The sequence below is a fragment of the Protomyctophum bolini genome (assembly GCF_963924005.1).
Source record: "Protomyctophum bolini genome assembly, chromosome: 22".
In the NCBI taxonomy this organism is placed as follows: Eukaryota; Metazoa; Chordata; class Actinopteri; order Myctophiformes; family Myctophidae; genus Protomyctophum; species Protomyctophum bolini.
This window is the reverse complement of record NC_137883.1, coordinates 27,981,036-27,996,759: the sequence shown is the minus strand read 5'-3', so window position 1 is coordinate 27,996,759 and position 15,724 is coordinate 27,981,036. Positions and strand designations below refer to the sequence as shown.

At 44.0% G+C, this 15,724-nt stretch overlaps 1 protein-coding gene across 1 annotated transcript in view; it reads right to left on the bottom strand.

Moving 5' to 3' along the window:
• Positions 1-2,893: 2,893 nt before the first annotated feature.
• The window catches only part of LOC308310034 (carboxyl-terminal PDZ ligand of neuronal nitric oxide synthase protein), a 37,808-nt gene continuing 24,977 nt past the window's right edge, over positions 2,894-15,724 (bottom strand). Inside the window, exons 9-12 of the mRNA XM_080756068.1 lie at positions 14,670-14,871; positions 12,376-12,664; positions 6,271-6,479; positions 2,894-3,350 (exon numbers count right to left, since the gene is read on the bottom strand). Of these exons, the coding sequence (XP_080612194.1) occupies positions 2,920-3,350; positions 6,271-6,479; positions 12,376-12,664; positions 14,670-14,871 (1,131 nt within the window). The 3' untranslated portion in view covers positions 2,894-2,919. The remainder of the gene's footprint in view (positions 3,351-6,270; positions 6,480-12,375; positions 12,665-14,669; positions 14,872-15,724) is intronic.

Sequence of the window (15,724 nt, the reverse complement as noted above, 5' to 3'; positions counted from 1 at the left end):
CACTCTGTGGAGCGCTATGAGCTTGTAGATCTGCTATTTTTCAATAGCTAAATGATTCAGTGTGCTACAAGGACATACTGTATTGACATACTGTATAGCTGTAGTTGTTTCCAAATCACCAAAATATCAATAACACCTTTATGAATCCCATAGGGGAAATTCAGTCACAGCTGATGGCTGCTCAGGTGGCCACGATCAAGTTTGTAAACCCATTTAGACCTGGGGACGCATCTGTGTCACCTTGTAGCTTTAAACGACTTTAACCATTATTTGTGCTGCGCTATGAAGCTTGTAGATCTGCTATTTTAAAAAAATATCTTGATGTTGAGACGGGGGGCTGGCGGCCAAACGTACATTCTTTGCGGTCCTCGACATAAAAAGGTTTGAGAAGCACTGACGTAGAAACATAGTTTTCTTTTCTTCAGAAAACTGTCTTATCGTCTTACTGATTTAGAAGACATTTTGTAGAATCTGGTCTCAGGTGTCAAAGGTGTAAGTAAGGTTAAGTGCCTTGCTCAGGGGCACGTGGACAACCGTGACCACTCTACCCATATGGTCCATTAGTGCTATTACCATCAGAAAAACACAATTACAGTGATCTTCTTTTGCTGAGGCTGAATATACTACTGAGCTTTGTTTCAGCGAGTACGGTTGCTATGGTTACAGGTTGGTTAGTAGTGCGCACATTGAAGAAGTAGTCCATTATACTTGAGCAAAACTACAGCTTCCGGCCAATCAGAATCGAGTAATACCTCCCGACAATGGGATACGCTAAAAGATGTGTCTCTTAGGGGTTTGGCTTGTCTCCTAGCAACACAAGGGTGTTTGGATGAAACCCAATACTATACCCACTTTAACCCATTCTGCACGGGAATCCCTTTTGGTGTTGATCATTATGTTATACTTTAGCTATTGAATATAGCAGATCTACAAGCTATACAAGCTTGTAGGTCTGCCATTTATTTTTTCTTCGTGAAAATGCGGCACAAATCTTTGAATAATTATATATTCTTTCAGAAGACTTTTTTATTTATTTCGACGTCAGGTCTAACCCAATATACTTCCTTGACCGGGGTCTCCCAGGGGTCTACCCTTGGCCTCCTCCTCCTCTCTTCTCAGAAAAAGAGTCAATCTACACGCTTGTTCATGTAGGCTACTACAGTATATACAATATGTGTATATTGAGTATCACATTAGCCTGGCATTAGCCAGACTGATAGCGTGGATTCACTCACTCACACGTTCCTGCCAGGCTAGTATCATAACTTTGAGGACCCCCGAGGGGTCCCGGGCCGCTGGTTGAAGACCCCTGCCATAAAGTATGGGAACATGGACGGGAATTGGACACCTTGGACTACAGTTGCACAAAAGATATTGGGACAGTTGTAGTCTTTCGCGACAGATTGTTGGCTCACACAATTCACAAATCGTTGGGCAGAAACTCCTTATCTCCATATTCCATAGTTTTCGCGTAAATGAATGCCCTACTTTGTCAGCATATATAAAGAAAGTAAGTAAGCCTTGCCGAGCCATGAGGCCCATAGGGACAGGAGTCTATCTCCTGTTTCTGTAGCGTGAGACAGACTTGATGTACAAGTACACCCCCTGGACATGACGCTAGTATGTCGCAGGGACCCAATCCAGCCCTTGATGCTGAGTGCCAAGCAGGGAGTACCAATTTTCACAGTCTTTGGTATGACCCGGCCGGGGATCGAACCCCCAACCTCCCAGTCTCAGGGCCACTGAGCTGGTGCTGGAGACTATATAGTCTCACACAAAAGTATCAAAAATAACCAATCTACCAGCTCAAAGCACGGGGCAAAGTGACAAGTCACATTTCTCCTACTTTAAATCTAATTAGTCGCAGCATAGTCATAGCTTGCTTTAAAGATATTAAAAAAGAAGTTACAGCAGATAAAATAGCATTTTGAAGATTGTGGAATAAGTTGCTTGGCTTGAGAGACTTTAAGGCCGCCAGGGTTGATGTGGTTAGGAGGTGATTCTAGTTCGCTCCACCACCACCCTAGGGTTGGCATCGCGACTCCTTAACCCATTCTGAACGGGAACCCCTTTTGGTGTTTTAAGTGTTATGTTATACTTTAGCTATTTATTGTTTTTATCGTGAAAAATGTGGCACAAATCTTTGATTATATTCTTTCAGAGCGAACGTTTTTAACTCAAATCTTTGCTTCTGGAACAACATATTTTGAGATGGGGGTCCGTGGCCAAATACAAATTCGGGGGGTCCTTGACATGAAAGAGTTTGAGCACCACCGACATAGAAACATAGGGTTTTCAGAACACTGTCATGATTTAGAAGCTTTTTTTTAAATCATCCTCAGTCGAAAATGGGTTAACGGTTCCACTTAAAGATTCATATAGAGGGTTCCTAATGGACCCATACAGGTCTGTAACTCTGAGTGTACAAATGGAACCAATACACTTTCAGAGTTACAGACCCATACAGGTCTGTAACTCTGAGTGTACAAATGGAACCAATACACTTTCAGAGTTACAGACCCTTACAGGTCTGTAACTCTGAGTGTACAAATGGAACCAATACACTTTCAGAGTTACAGACCCTTACAGGTCTGTAACTCTGAGTGTACAAATGGAACCAATACACTTTCAGAGTTACAGACCCTTACAGGTCTGTAACTCTGAGTGTACAAATGGAACCAATACACTTTCAGAGTTACAGACCCTTACAGGTCTGTAACTCCGAGTGTACAAATGGAACCAATACACTTTCAGAGTTACAGACCCTTAAAGGTCTGTAACTCTGAGAGTGTACAAATGGACCCGATCATGGCTGGTCCCACCCCCGCTTCCATCACCCCCGCGGGGCAGTGGGTTCATCATGGCTGGTCCCACCCCCGCGGGGCAGTGGGTTCATCATGGCTGGTCCCACCCCTGCTTCTAGCTCCTCTGTGGGACAGTGGGGGGGTCCTCCTGGCCGCTGTCCAGCAGCTCATCCTCAGAGAAGCTGATGTGAAGGCAGGTGTCGTTGAGGGGGGAGGAGAACTGTGGCAGCGTTTGTTCACAGCCACTGGGGGGGGGACACGACGTCTGCGAATAGTCGCCGGGAAGCGCTTCTTCTTCTTCTTCTTCATCTTCCCCTCCGCCGTCTTCTTCCAGGGGGCCGCCGTGGCAGCTGCCGGAGGCCGTCAGGAAGGTGCCGGTGTCCCCGAGCAAGTCGTCAAGGTCGTCGTCGTCGCGCAGCGGCGAGAGGAGCAGGGATTTGGTCTCGGAGCGGACGCCAGAGTCCTCGCTGCTGCTCTCTCCTCCTCCTTCTCCTCCGTTGTTGAGGGAGTGGAAGTCGGCGGACAAAATGGAGCAGGGGGTGACGTCTTAGAAAGGATGAGACGAGGGTTATTATTAGAGTTATAAAAGTGCAGTATACATAGGTGATGTGTTTGTGTGTACCGGGAACGTGTCACATTATAGCTTTTTAACCACTTTAACCATCATTTTAAACTTTAGCCGTTAAAAAATAGAAGATCTATAAGCTCATAGTGCAGCACTGAATGCCGTGCTACAACCTTGTAGATCTGCTGTTTTTCGGAAATCGTGAAAATGTGGCCCAAATCTTTGAATATATATATTCTTTCACAGCGAAAGGGACAGCGGAACATATTTTCAGATGGGGCTCCTTGTCATGAAATAGTTTGAGAACCACTGATACAGAAAACTGCCATGATTTAGAAGACATTTTGTAGAATCTGGTCTCAGGTCTTAATGGGTTGAAAAGGAGATTCATTCTGTACGAATCAACACAACTGAGGGAGTGCATCATGTCGGCGGACAAAATGGAACAGGGTGTGACGTCTTGGGACAGATGAGACGAGGGTTATGAGAGTTATAAAAGTGCAATTTTTGTGTAGAAATATAGATACATAAATAGATCTATATTCTGAACGTAATCAATGCTATTGAGTGTTTGTTCTGTAACAGGAGTCTCTCCAGCTCTTTAGCAAACATAGAAATACATTTTCAGGTCAGAATACAGGTTAAATGAAAGAACATCGGAGTGATGAGACAAAGACATGAGCGGATTTTGACAGCAGGAATTGCCTGTCATAATTTGACCCCCCAGTATTCGGATGTATTTATAGGATGCTGATATTCATTCATCAGCCAACACTCCCCACTGACAGGTAGTACCCCCCCCCCCCCCCCCCCCAGAGAGGACATATAGGGCCTTAGTCCTACTGCTCCTCCCAGCCAACACTCCCAGTCCCCACTGACTCCCATTGCAACAATGGAATGCGGAAGTGCTCATTCTATCTCAATGGGATAGTTCCAATGTTTGGAACTATAGCCCATAGCACCCAGCTCTGCGGCGAGATCAAAGCGTGTCGCCACTCTCTTACTAGATCACTCTGGGACTGGAGTGTCTGTAAAACATGATGAAGTTACATATTACTACCAGTAGGTAGTAATAAGTACTATAATAAGGATGTGTACATGGTGAGGTAGGTGTCTAAGGTGCTAGGGGACTAAACTCTATGGACTAAATTAGTAACATCCGTCCGTCACTTATAACTGGTCCGACTTGAAACTGAATCTGTGTTAATGGTTCCTACTGGAACTGAATCCGTGTCCTGACAATGACTAAAGCAGAAAATAAATATTACACCCACATTAGGTATCCTCTAGTCTAAAGTCTAAACTGTGGTTACTGTGGGCAGGGTTTGAATGACAATAACCTTTGCAACCAAAACTAATTATTAAAACATGAATTATAATAATAATAATAAGGGTAATAATAATAATAATATTAATGATAATTGAGCTAGCTGGATTCCTGCCTTATCAGTTTCTCCCACTCTGCAGACTCCGCCATGCCAATGTGTGGAACCTGAGGGCATTGCAACTTCCTTTCAAGGACAAGTGCTTCTTCTCCATTAAGGTAATGCTGTTACATGTGCCAATTCTCTTTCATGTTGGTGCTGACATATGGCTGCCTTTACTTCCACATGATCCTAGCCAGGGACATGCAGAGGGTGTCAGAGAGGCAGGGGCTGAAATCACGTAAGAGGGCACTTTTGGACAAAATAAATAAATAGCGAAAATAGCAGATCTACAAGCTCACAACGCGCCGCGACGCGTTGAGAGCTTGTAGATCAGCTATTTACGGGGCGCAACCCAGCACTCTTTAGTTAGTGGAGATGCGGTGACGTACGACATGGATTTCGAAACAAATTTGTTCAACGCAAAATGCTACGTTGAAGTTTCAGGAGACTGAATGCTGGAGGGGCATGTGCATTTCTTTAGTGAATGCTGCATTCGTGGTCTGGAAAGGGCAGTTGTTTTACAGACGGGTTAAAAGGGCAGGGGCTGAAGCCCCCTTTGATGTCCATGTGTGCACTTCCCTGATCCGAGCTGTTCCCGTCACATTATGTGGCCGAGACCTGCCTGTTTCTCCCATTCTGCAGCCTCTGCCACCACGATCTGTGCAACCTCATGATGTTGCAGAGTTGTTTCATGCACAGTAACCGTAAACATTCTTTCATACAAATACACTCTGACATTTCCTCCACACAAAATAAATTGATAACGTCATGTTGTACTTTTGTGATTTTGTCTCTTTCATCCTGTGTTTTTTTGTCTATCTTTGCACAGAGATCTTCACTGAGCATTAACGGTCACATGTATTTACCCTGGCTGTCCGTGTGTCTACAATGTGCAGACATCCGCTGCTAGATGTGAGGGGCAGAATAAAGGGTTTTAAAACTGAGCTGAAACAGGATGCGAGCGGTTGTCCAATCCCATTATTGTCTTCTTCTGATTGGTCGACTCGCGGCACCTAGGGGTGTCTCCGTCTGTGTGTATGGCTGTAATCCACGTAACTCCAGAACCGTTCGCCCCACTGACTTCAAATTCGACACACGCGCTCGACACCCCCTCATGGAGTGCAGTGCCCGGTGTTGAGAGCCGGGGCTCGGGGTCCATATATGGAGTTTGCCTGTTCTGACATCACAACAGTCCATATTTGGGCTAGCCTGACACAGAACTCCATATTATAGGAAAACACAGAGAGACAGGACAGGTACAGATATCTCCATATATCTCCGACACGGGTACAACGGGTATTGCATAGCCGGGTGGTTCATTCATGGATCTCCAACTTCCATCGTTACCGACTCGGTGCTCTACAGCCCGGGCACCGGTCTAGTAAAACTAATCAAAACGAAACTGAAATTGAGAACAAAAGCTAAAAATGTAAACAAAAATACAAACTAATGAAAAATGTCAAACTATAAGAACCTTGGGAAGGACTGGAAGCCAGGCTGTCGGCCATGGGCACGCCACTGAAGTCGCTCCCTGGAGAAAGGGCCGTGGGCACGCCACTGAAGTCGCTCCCTGGAGAAAGGGCCGTGGGCACGCCACTGAAGTCGCTCCCTGGAGAAAGGGCCCTGCTGGCCCGCCTGCGGTTGGCGGGCGGTGGGTCCAGTCTAGGGATGGTTTGGTTACACCTGCAGATTAAAGAAGAACAATGACAACACTATAGTTGATGTGGGGTACAAAGTTCTAGTCATTTCTAGGAGTCAAAGTACACAATCTTTTTGTTTTTGTCCCATATTCCTAAGCCAATAAGTTGAACTACTCCTTTAAGTCCACTCTTTAGTTCTTGTGAGTGACTCAGCTGAACACAACATTCTTTCATTTCCTTTCCGTATGTCCCTAAAAAGAAGATTAATTTTGCACGAATCAACAACTCCATAAACAGAGAACACATAATGTAGATTGTCGCTGTCTCGCATAAACCTTCTCTCTAGTGTCTCCAAATTTCATACTGTAGTTCTTCTTTTCATAAATGTATGGCATATTTCACATCATTCTTTCCTGTCAGTGTCGCACAACAAAAGTAGTGAAAAGATCAAGATACGTTATACATCGTGAATTATTCACGTCTAATGACATCTGTCACGTTGAGAGTGAATATGTATATATATATAAAAAATATATAAATTAATTAATATATATATATATACATATATATATATATATATATATATATATTCAAAGATTTTCTCAAATTTTCACGATACAAAATGCATAAATAGCAGAGCTACTATCTTCTGTTTTTGAATAGCCAAAGTATAACATAATGGTTAAAGTGGTTAAACTCTTAAAATGGCAAAGATGTGTTGCCGGTTTCAATAGGTTAAGTGTGTCTGTGGGATTGTATAAATATTTAACCAATGAAAAGTAATAAACAAGAGCTTGTGAATAATTAATAACAAACTACAGTGATTCCATTGGAAGACAACACTTTGTTGGTCCGTTTCCTGAAAGCTAAACGATTCTTTTTTGGGGGGGACATGATGCGGTTTCCACCCGACCACCACGACCAATATCCATTAACCCATGCTGTGCAGTAAGGGCTTCCTCTTTATGGGAGGCGTGGGAGAGCCCTGCTTTCTCCTTAGCAAGCAGAAACGCTTTCCAACATGCGTGGAAGTATAGAAGTCTCCCAAAGCTTCATTTCCACTACAACCCTCTTGATTCCTAAAAAGCCATGTCAGAGTGAGGTAGCCTGGCTAATAAGCCAGACTAATATCACACAACACTGTCGGGCCGGCAGGATTTTTTTTTTTTGCCAACGGCTAATTCGGTCTGGCTTATTAGCCAGGCTAAGAGTGAGGTAAGCCGTTACTAGATCTGATGGTTTTCCCTATAGAACGCTCTGGAGCAACATTTCTATGTTTTGATTAGGTGTTCCTATACTGTCGTTTAAGCACGGCTATAGAAAGCCGTTTCAACCAACCGCTTCCTCGAAACGAGACGATCTGTTGGATAACAGTGCTGATTTCTCTCATCTCTCAGAGTGGACAATTCCCATTATGTATGGTCTGTTCACTCTGAGAGCGTATGCACAAACGGTTTACGGGTCCATTTGGTCCTATTTCAGTTGAGTGAGGTAAAAGACCACTAATTTGTCTGGGGGGGCCTATAATGTAATACCAAACTGGGGGTTCCTTTAAAATGAAAAGGGCTGCTCTTCAGGCTTTTATCACCACCCCACACCCCCCGCTGAGGACAGGAGAGAGAGAGAGAGGGGGGGGGGGGGGGGGGTAGGTGCAGAGTGGAAGATGGGAGGGAAGAGAAGAGAGGGCTGCAGGCTTTCCTCATCTACCGAAACACCATCTATAAATAGACACACTGCAGTTCTCCCATATGTTGTACCACAACAACGCCACGCGCACGCACACAACCGCACACGCATTGGGTTTACAGTATAGTATACTGTACTTATGAGGACGGCAATAATTTACCTTCTTTTTTTTGTGTGGGACTGCATGGGGCATTTCTTTTTTCTATGCCTAAACATAACGCTTACAGCATGCGTAAAGTATATGAACGTAGTAGGCTAGCTCTATACAAATATTTGACAACCAGGACAATGATAGTTTCTCAAGTTCTACTATACTGTAGCTACAGTTGTGGGCACATTGGCTCCTCGGTAGTATAGAGGAGTAACTGACACACGTGCACACACACACACAATGGCACGGCACCAAGCGAGAGACAAGCATAGATGCCCTATACGTCCTAACAAGCCCAAGTTCATACCCGTCTACTGACAGCTTCCCTCATGAAGTCTGTTGTGTGGTTGAAGGCTAATTAACTTCCTGTGCTGGGATTTATAGTTTCTATCAGTGATCCTCGACCCGTTTCAATTCAAGGACCCGGTTTGATGAATCACCAGAGGCCACGGGACACTGTTTGATACCGATAGCTTCTCTGGGAGTCCAGTCTATACACCGTGAAATCATCAGTGCTCATGTGACTCTGAGAGTGTACAAATGGAACCAAATGGACCCTTCCTGTTGTGTATTGGGACACAGGTATTTTTTATTTTCACCCAACACTGACAGTATAGTACAATATCTACTTTACAGTAGATCTACTGTACTATAAATTATCAAGCAATTTATAAAATGATGCGTGCCACAGTTCCATCCTGGCTCCCCCCAAACCTCACTTCGCATGTGCGTGCGCGGCAAGGCACAGCGTGCACACACAGTACACGCGCTACGCATCATTGCCATCTGTAGTCATTAATGTCATGCCGTTCAGTTTGGAAAGGCTGCCGAGAACAGAAGGATATCCGGCCACTCATGTGTCCTTGCTTATTATAGCTCCTCCGAGACGCCTCCTAATATCCTTGCCTCATGCCTCAGTGTATTTGACACAGTGCTCATGCAGTATATCATGTTTATTTGACATATCGTCGCTGCCCACGTGGTCATAAGTTCATAACACAGCGTCACACAATTTAAATCCTGAAAAGTAACAGCTTTGGAAACATGACGTTCCCGCCGACAGAGATGATATCTGACTTGCTTCACTAAAATCTTCCGCTTCGGAAAAGGCTTTCTGAACTATAGTCCGGAGAATCAGGACATGGGAAAAGTCCAGAGGTCGAAAAGGAGCACGCTGTGGCCGTCAAATGAGGGCTAACAATGTGGCAATGGGCGGACAGCACCGACAGTGTCTTCATATGGACAGTACAGGCTGACTGGCTGATTAGATCCATGCTCACATGGTTATAGGATTGTGCAGAGCCACATCCGCATGATATTGTAACTGGATGTGATTATGCTATTATGCACTCATTAGGAGAGCAATCACCGTGCTGAAGTTTTTACGGCAGACACGATACAGGCTGACATGACAGCGGACAGCACCCATCACATGCCCACTGCTGTCAGCAATGGAGATAGTACTACGTTGTTGTTTTTTGTTTGTTTCCTAGTAAAAAGGTTGGTGACAGTTGCTTAGGACAAAAGGTGCAAATGTTCAATAGGGGATCTTTCATAATAAAATCAAAGAAAGAGGTTCACACTGTCTGGACTTAAAACAAATTGACAAAGATGATGGTCTAAAGACTGAAACGCTGACTTAATAAAGAGCTAAATGTTTTGCAAGTTCCAGACAGTGTGCTTTGTGGGTCCCAAACATCTTCATGTCAAGGACTCCCACATTGATTGAGTAGTATCATGGGCCCCATGCAGTTTAAAAGGTTTGGTTCCAGGGCCGCCCAAGAGCTGATTTGTCAACCAATTGTCACGATTTGTTTTTCAAAAATAGTCACACAAAAAAGAAAAGAAGAAAAAAAGAAGCAGAGTTTCCATCTGAAAATATGTGTCATAAGTCAACTGAAATCTAGTCTTGAGTCTGCATCTGTACTTCGGCAATAACAAGAGGGGCTGAGAATATGAAACGATGCATAAATCTACACAATATTGTACATCAATCTCACTCAATCTTATTTACATACAAATCTGCTGGGACTCGCAGACGCATGCAATAAAAAGTGAGCATTCTGTGTTAGAGTAGCATATTAAGTTGGGCAGAAAAATGTGACTCTACAAGAGAACGGCAAATGTGCAACTATCATGCTTAATTTTATACTGCAGTGTATCAATCAATCATGTGTTGATTGTTCATCGTGTTCACCTGTTTCTTGTTAGCCCTTGAGTCTTTTAAGGCCCTAGCTGTCCACTGCCAGTTCAGCATGTTAGCCTGTTATTTCAGTTGTTAAACGTGTGTTAACTTTCCTGTGTATAATGCCTGTAATTGGAGAAATTTGGTCACTGACAGTGACTCCCTATGGGGACATTATGAGCAGACAGCCGTGGACAGAAGAAGCTGCGTTTGACGCATAGACTGTAAAAAAAATATGGACAAAGCGTTCGCCGGGTCTGATATGGACGTAAAATGAAGCCAGTCAGTCCTTGTATTGTAAATCGCCATCTTTCTAGATCCGTTTTGGCCCAGCTGGCCATTGGCTGGCCCAGACAACGAGGCGGGACTTCCCCCCTTCTTTGTTGGTTTTTTTTACTCGAACGGGGGGTGGCTCCCGTTCATAGACTGTAACGGTAGGTAGCCACGCCCCTCAGAACATACGCGACTTTATGGAAATTTATTTTATAAATGGGACCATAATTTTCCAAAAAGAATCTTATGACATGAGAAATGAGACTTTAAACTAGTGACTGGAAGCAGAAAGTATTCATGACCATGTTTATTAAGGTAATACAGTCTAGGTGAAGTTGGGCCCAAATACATGGACCTCTATGGGGATATGGGTTTTTTTGGGCCCAATGACAGCGCCACAACAGGCTATTATATGAACAGGATGTCCCGATTTCCTTAGTGGCGTCACAAAATATCTGTCTGACTGCCCCCCTGGTTTGACGTAATTTCTGAGTTTTTAGACAGCTGGTGGATGGAAAAGAAGATCCACCTCCGCGGCTGACTGACTGACTTCAATTATTATTTTTTTCAAAGTAAGAAGAAATTCCATAAATTAGAAAACAAATGTAAGAAGTATAGTGAAAATAGACAATCTACAAGGCAAGCTCACAACACGGCGCGACGCGTTGTGAGCTTGTAGATAGTCTATTTTCACTCGTTTGGATCCCGGGCAAACATCTAATTTCTATTTTGCGTCACGGGCTAAAAAGTGTGGGAACCACTGCTCTAGATCACTACGCTCCTTCCTGTCACTCTCTCAAATGTTCAGAGAGAGAGAGAGAGAAAAATAAAGAAACACCACACGAGGGACAACGATAATGAAACATGACAAGGAAACATGATGAAAGAGGAACACGGATGGAAGACAGAGGGAAGAGAAAAGAGCCTTCTGCTTGGGAGTCCAGGTTCATAAGATAATGTAAAGGGATTAAAATCCCATTAAGAGATAATTACATCACACCATATCTGCATTTGTGTGTGTCTGCGGTGTGTCAGTGCATGTGTGTGTGTGTGTGTGTGCGCGTGTGCGTGTGCCGGCCGTGCACTACAACAAAGGCTCAGGTGAGGACAGAGGCTGTGTAAAATATATGAGCTAAACTCCCAGTACATCCCTCCTCCTCCTCATTCACTCTTCCTTCCTCTCAAGGCTGACTTATGCCAAAAACAGCTAAATGCGTTGTGAGCTTAAAAATGCGCTATTTTCGGCATGCATTGTCATGGCACCTACCCAAGTACTGTTGGCCGTCAGACAGGTTCCATTAGCTGTAGGCTTCTTCTGACAAGTTGAGCCATTCTCTGACGATAGGTCAATGGGTCGTACCCAGACATACATGCACACTCGATCAGTCATTGCACTGATTGCACACTCGCTTAAACATACGTTGTGTATATAGTGTGTTGCCAATTATTTGGGGGCCCACTTGCAGTCTCCTCACGGACCACCAGTGGGCATAAAAGCGACACAGACAGATGGGTGGAACAGGTACTCTGCATAGCCCCCCCGGGACACTAATAAAACTTGAACTCGTTACCGACTCGGTGCTCTACAGCCAGGCACCGGTCTAGTTCATTAATAATGTAAGAAATAAAAAAAACACATCTTACTTGTCGTCCATGTTTGCTGAATTCCTTGCAGAGTACGAGACAACGTCAGAACTCTCGGCACTCTGCGATTCCTCGCTCGGCCCGATGAAAGGGTCCGCCGCCTCCCCGTTGGCCGGGCCAGTTGGTTTGGTCCAGCCGTTCTGCAGGTTGAGCAGGTTGAGGTAGGACTCGGCACAGTCCACCCGGCCGGAGGGGAGAGGGGTGTTTCTGGAGGTGATGTGGTTCTTCAGGTTCAGGGAAAGAGCTTTCGTCGACGCGGCTACTGCACTCCACGATGAGTCCTTGTCGTCTGTGAAGACAATGAGTCTGATGATCAGGCTACTTTCACCATGGATTACAAAACTACTTCAACTCTATTTCGGCCATTTGAAAACAGCCAATCTACAAGCTCACAACGTAGATCTGCTATTTTATCAAAACTAATATTTTGTATACATTTTGAAAGGACCTATAACATAAAATTAAACTTTTTATAATTTGTTGGTGGTTTTTTTGGGCTACTCCCCTACTTTCTATCCCACAAATGCATACTTACTGTTTCACAACCTGGTCACAGACAAATCAGACAACTTTAAAACCCATAGAATCACTTTACAAACAGACATTAAAAACACTGGATCAAAAGCCCAACCGTTACCACCACTGACATATAGTTAAAAAGTACAATTTATTTAATTTTGACGGCTTTAAACACTTTGCAGATGCCTGCCTCATTTTTAAGATCTTAAATGGACTTGCACCTCCACCACTGAAACAGTTCATAGATCGAACGGACAGTGGTGACAGAACAACAAGGGCAACTACCAGAGGGGACTGTAAAGTGCCAATCAGACGTAGTGTGTTTGGTAAAACAGTCTTCTCTGTTAGAGCCTCCCATCACTGGAACAGTCTCCCTACAGAATTAAGAGAGACCTCCAACTATCTGACCTTCAAATCCAACCTGAAAAGGTGGCTAAAAACAACTCAAATTTGTAATCATGAGTAACTAACTATCAGCACTATTTAGTATTCATCACCGGTGTCATTTCTCACTTCACTTGCCGTTGTTCTGTCCCCTGTACCATGTCGATCTGTTCCTGTACTGTATTGTGTTTTTGTATGGACGTAGTGTTGGGTGCTTGCACATATGCACACATGGCATCAACGCATGGTGTTGTGTGCAGGCACACTACACTTTGTCCTTCTTTTATCTGTTTGTATTGTGTTTTTGTATGGACGTAGTGTTGGGTGCTTGCACATATGCACACATGGCATCAACGCATGGTGTTGTGTGCAGGCGCCCTACACTTTGTTCTTCTTTTTTATCATTCATTCATTTTTTAAGAGCCTGCCCAGGGACTACAGATGAAATTTAGCTTCGGCTAACTCTGGCCCATTTACATTGATGTGAAAACTGACATGTTGATTAATGAGCTTTGTCCCTGTCAAATAAAGAAAGAAATAAATAAATAAAATAAAAAGCAAGGCTTTTTGCACACCTACAGGCGACAGGTGCGTAGGAGAGGGTAAGGTGCCCGACAATGGGGCAATTAAAATGGGGAAACAGCAACATTTCGGCCTATGCGGCCTTCATCAGTCATCTATTTATGTATTTATTCTCATTTAACCATATGAGAGTACCTGTCACCTTAAGTGGGTGATGTCATTTCTTGGTTTGACCTGATAGGCCTACCATTAGGTTAGACAGCCTAGGCCGAAACATTGCTGTTTCCTTTAAAGTTTTTTCACTGCATTTGAAGACAGTGTGCGGGTTAGTTTTTTTATCCCACAAATGCGCAATTTTGAACAATCAGGCTTTCTCATCATATAAGGCTTTTATGGAAATTGCTCTCAGGAACAGCTCAACTTTGGTCATATGTGGTGTCATGACAGTATCACCCTAATTTGATTAATTCCTCCCCCTCTTCAGTCTTCATTTCCAAATTTGCATTTCCACTTTGTTTACAATGTCCACCATTGTTGATTTTCCACGCTGGCATGGAATGGAAACAAGCCTGGGTTTATCTGGCATCAGTATTATGATTACTCAAATATTCAATCATTTGCATATCAGCATAAAACAGCTTCAGAAGCTAAAATGAAATGCTATATCATGTTGTAATATCAGAGTGGTGATTTGAGGCTCAAACCATTAGAAATTTTGAGGGACACAAGACAAACATTTTAATAAAATTAATAAAATGCATGTTATAGCTGCTTGAACTTGAAGTACATGATTTTGAATACGGGACTTCTACTTGTAAAGTAATTAAATTGCCACTTTAGAAAATGTGCCATACTACGAGTCAACTCACTGTGCGCGGGTTTGTTTTTGGCGCCCCCTGGCTCCCGGCGTGTCTGCGCGGGAGGCAGCGCCTCCAGGTCTTTGAGCTGCTGGACGAGCAGGGCCAGGTGCTGCAGCAGGTCCCGGTTCTGCAGCACCAGCTGGTGAACGCGGGCCTGGGCCTCCATGCGGGCAGCCACCTCCGCTGACATCTGGTCTTTCAGCAGCTGGACCTGCAGGCAGAGAGAGAGAGAGACCATGTGACCACAACACCAGTGTTGTTGACTTTGACAGCACATTTTTTATTTTAGTTTTAGTCATGGTCTCTTGAATGGTTTTCATTTAGTTTTAGTCACCTGGAATGTTTTAGTGTTTAGTCTAGTTTTATGAACAGTGTGGGTCCATTTGGTTCTATTCGCTCACACTCTCAGAGTTACAGACCCGGAGTGGGTCCATTTGGTTCTATTCACGCACACTCTCAGAGTTACAGACCCGGAGTGGGTCCATTTGGTTCTATTCACGCACACTCTCAGAGTTACAGACCCGGAGTGGGTCCATTTGGTTCTATTCACGCACACTCTCAGAGTTACAGACCCGGAGTGGGTCCATTTGGAACACCTGGTTGTTCCCAGGGCCAGCACCCGATGTTGAAAACCACTGACCTATAGTTAATTTCTGTTTAAAACATAAAATCCCCAATTATATTCCCTATATAATGTTACCCATCACACACACAGACTACAAAAAGAATACGGTACTCCTGAGCCATGATTTTTACACAAGGAATAATTTATTCAAATTTCTATTGGCAGGCCCGTAACTGAAGGTAGTGACTGACAGGGAGGCTTTGTGTTCAGAATTCATTTGAGCGCTGCATTGTGCGCCCACAATGAACCTCTGCAAACATGACAATGAAGAATCAATGTTTTTTTTGAGAACCAATAGGATAGCTATGTGCGTTTGTCTGTGTGCATGCATGTGTGCGTGTGTACGTGCGTGCATGCATGTGCTGTTTCCTGTAGAAATGTCTTGTGTCATAACTATGTTGACACTGCCACCTGGTGGCACTGCCGCAGAGAGACACAA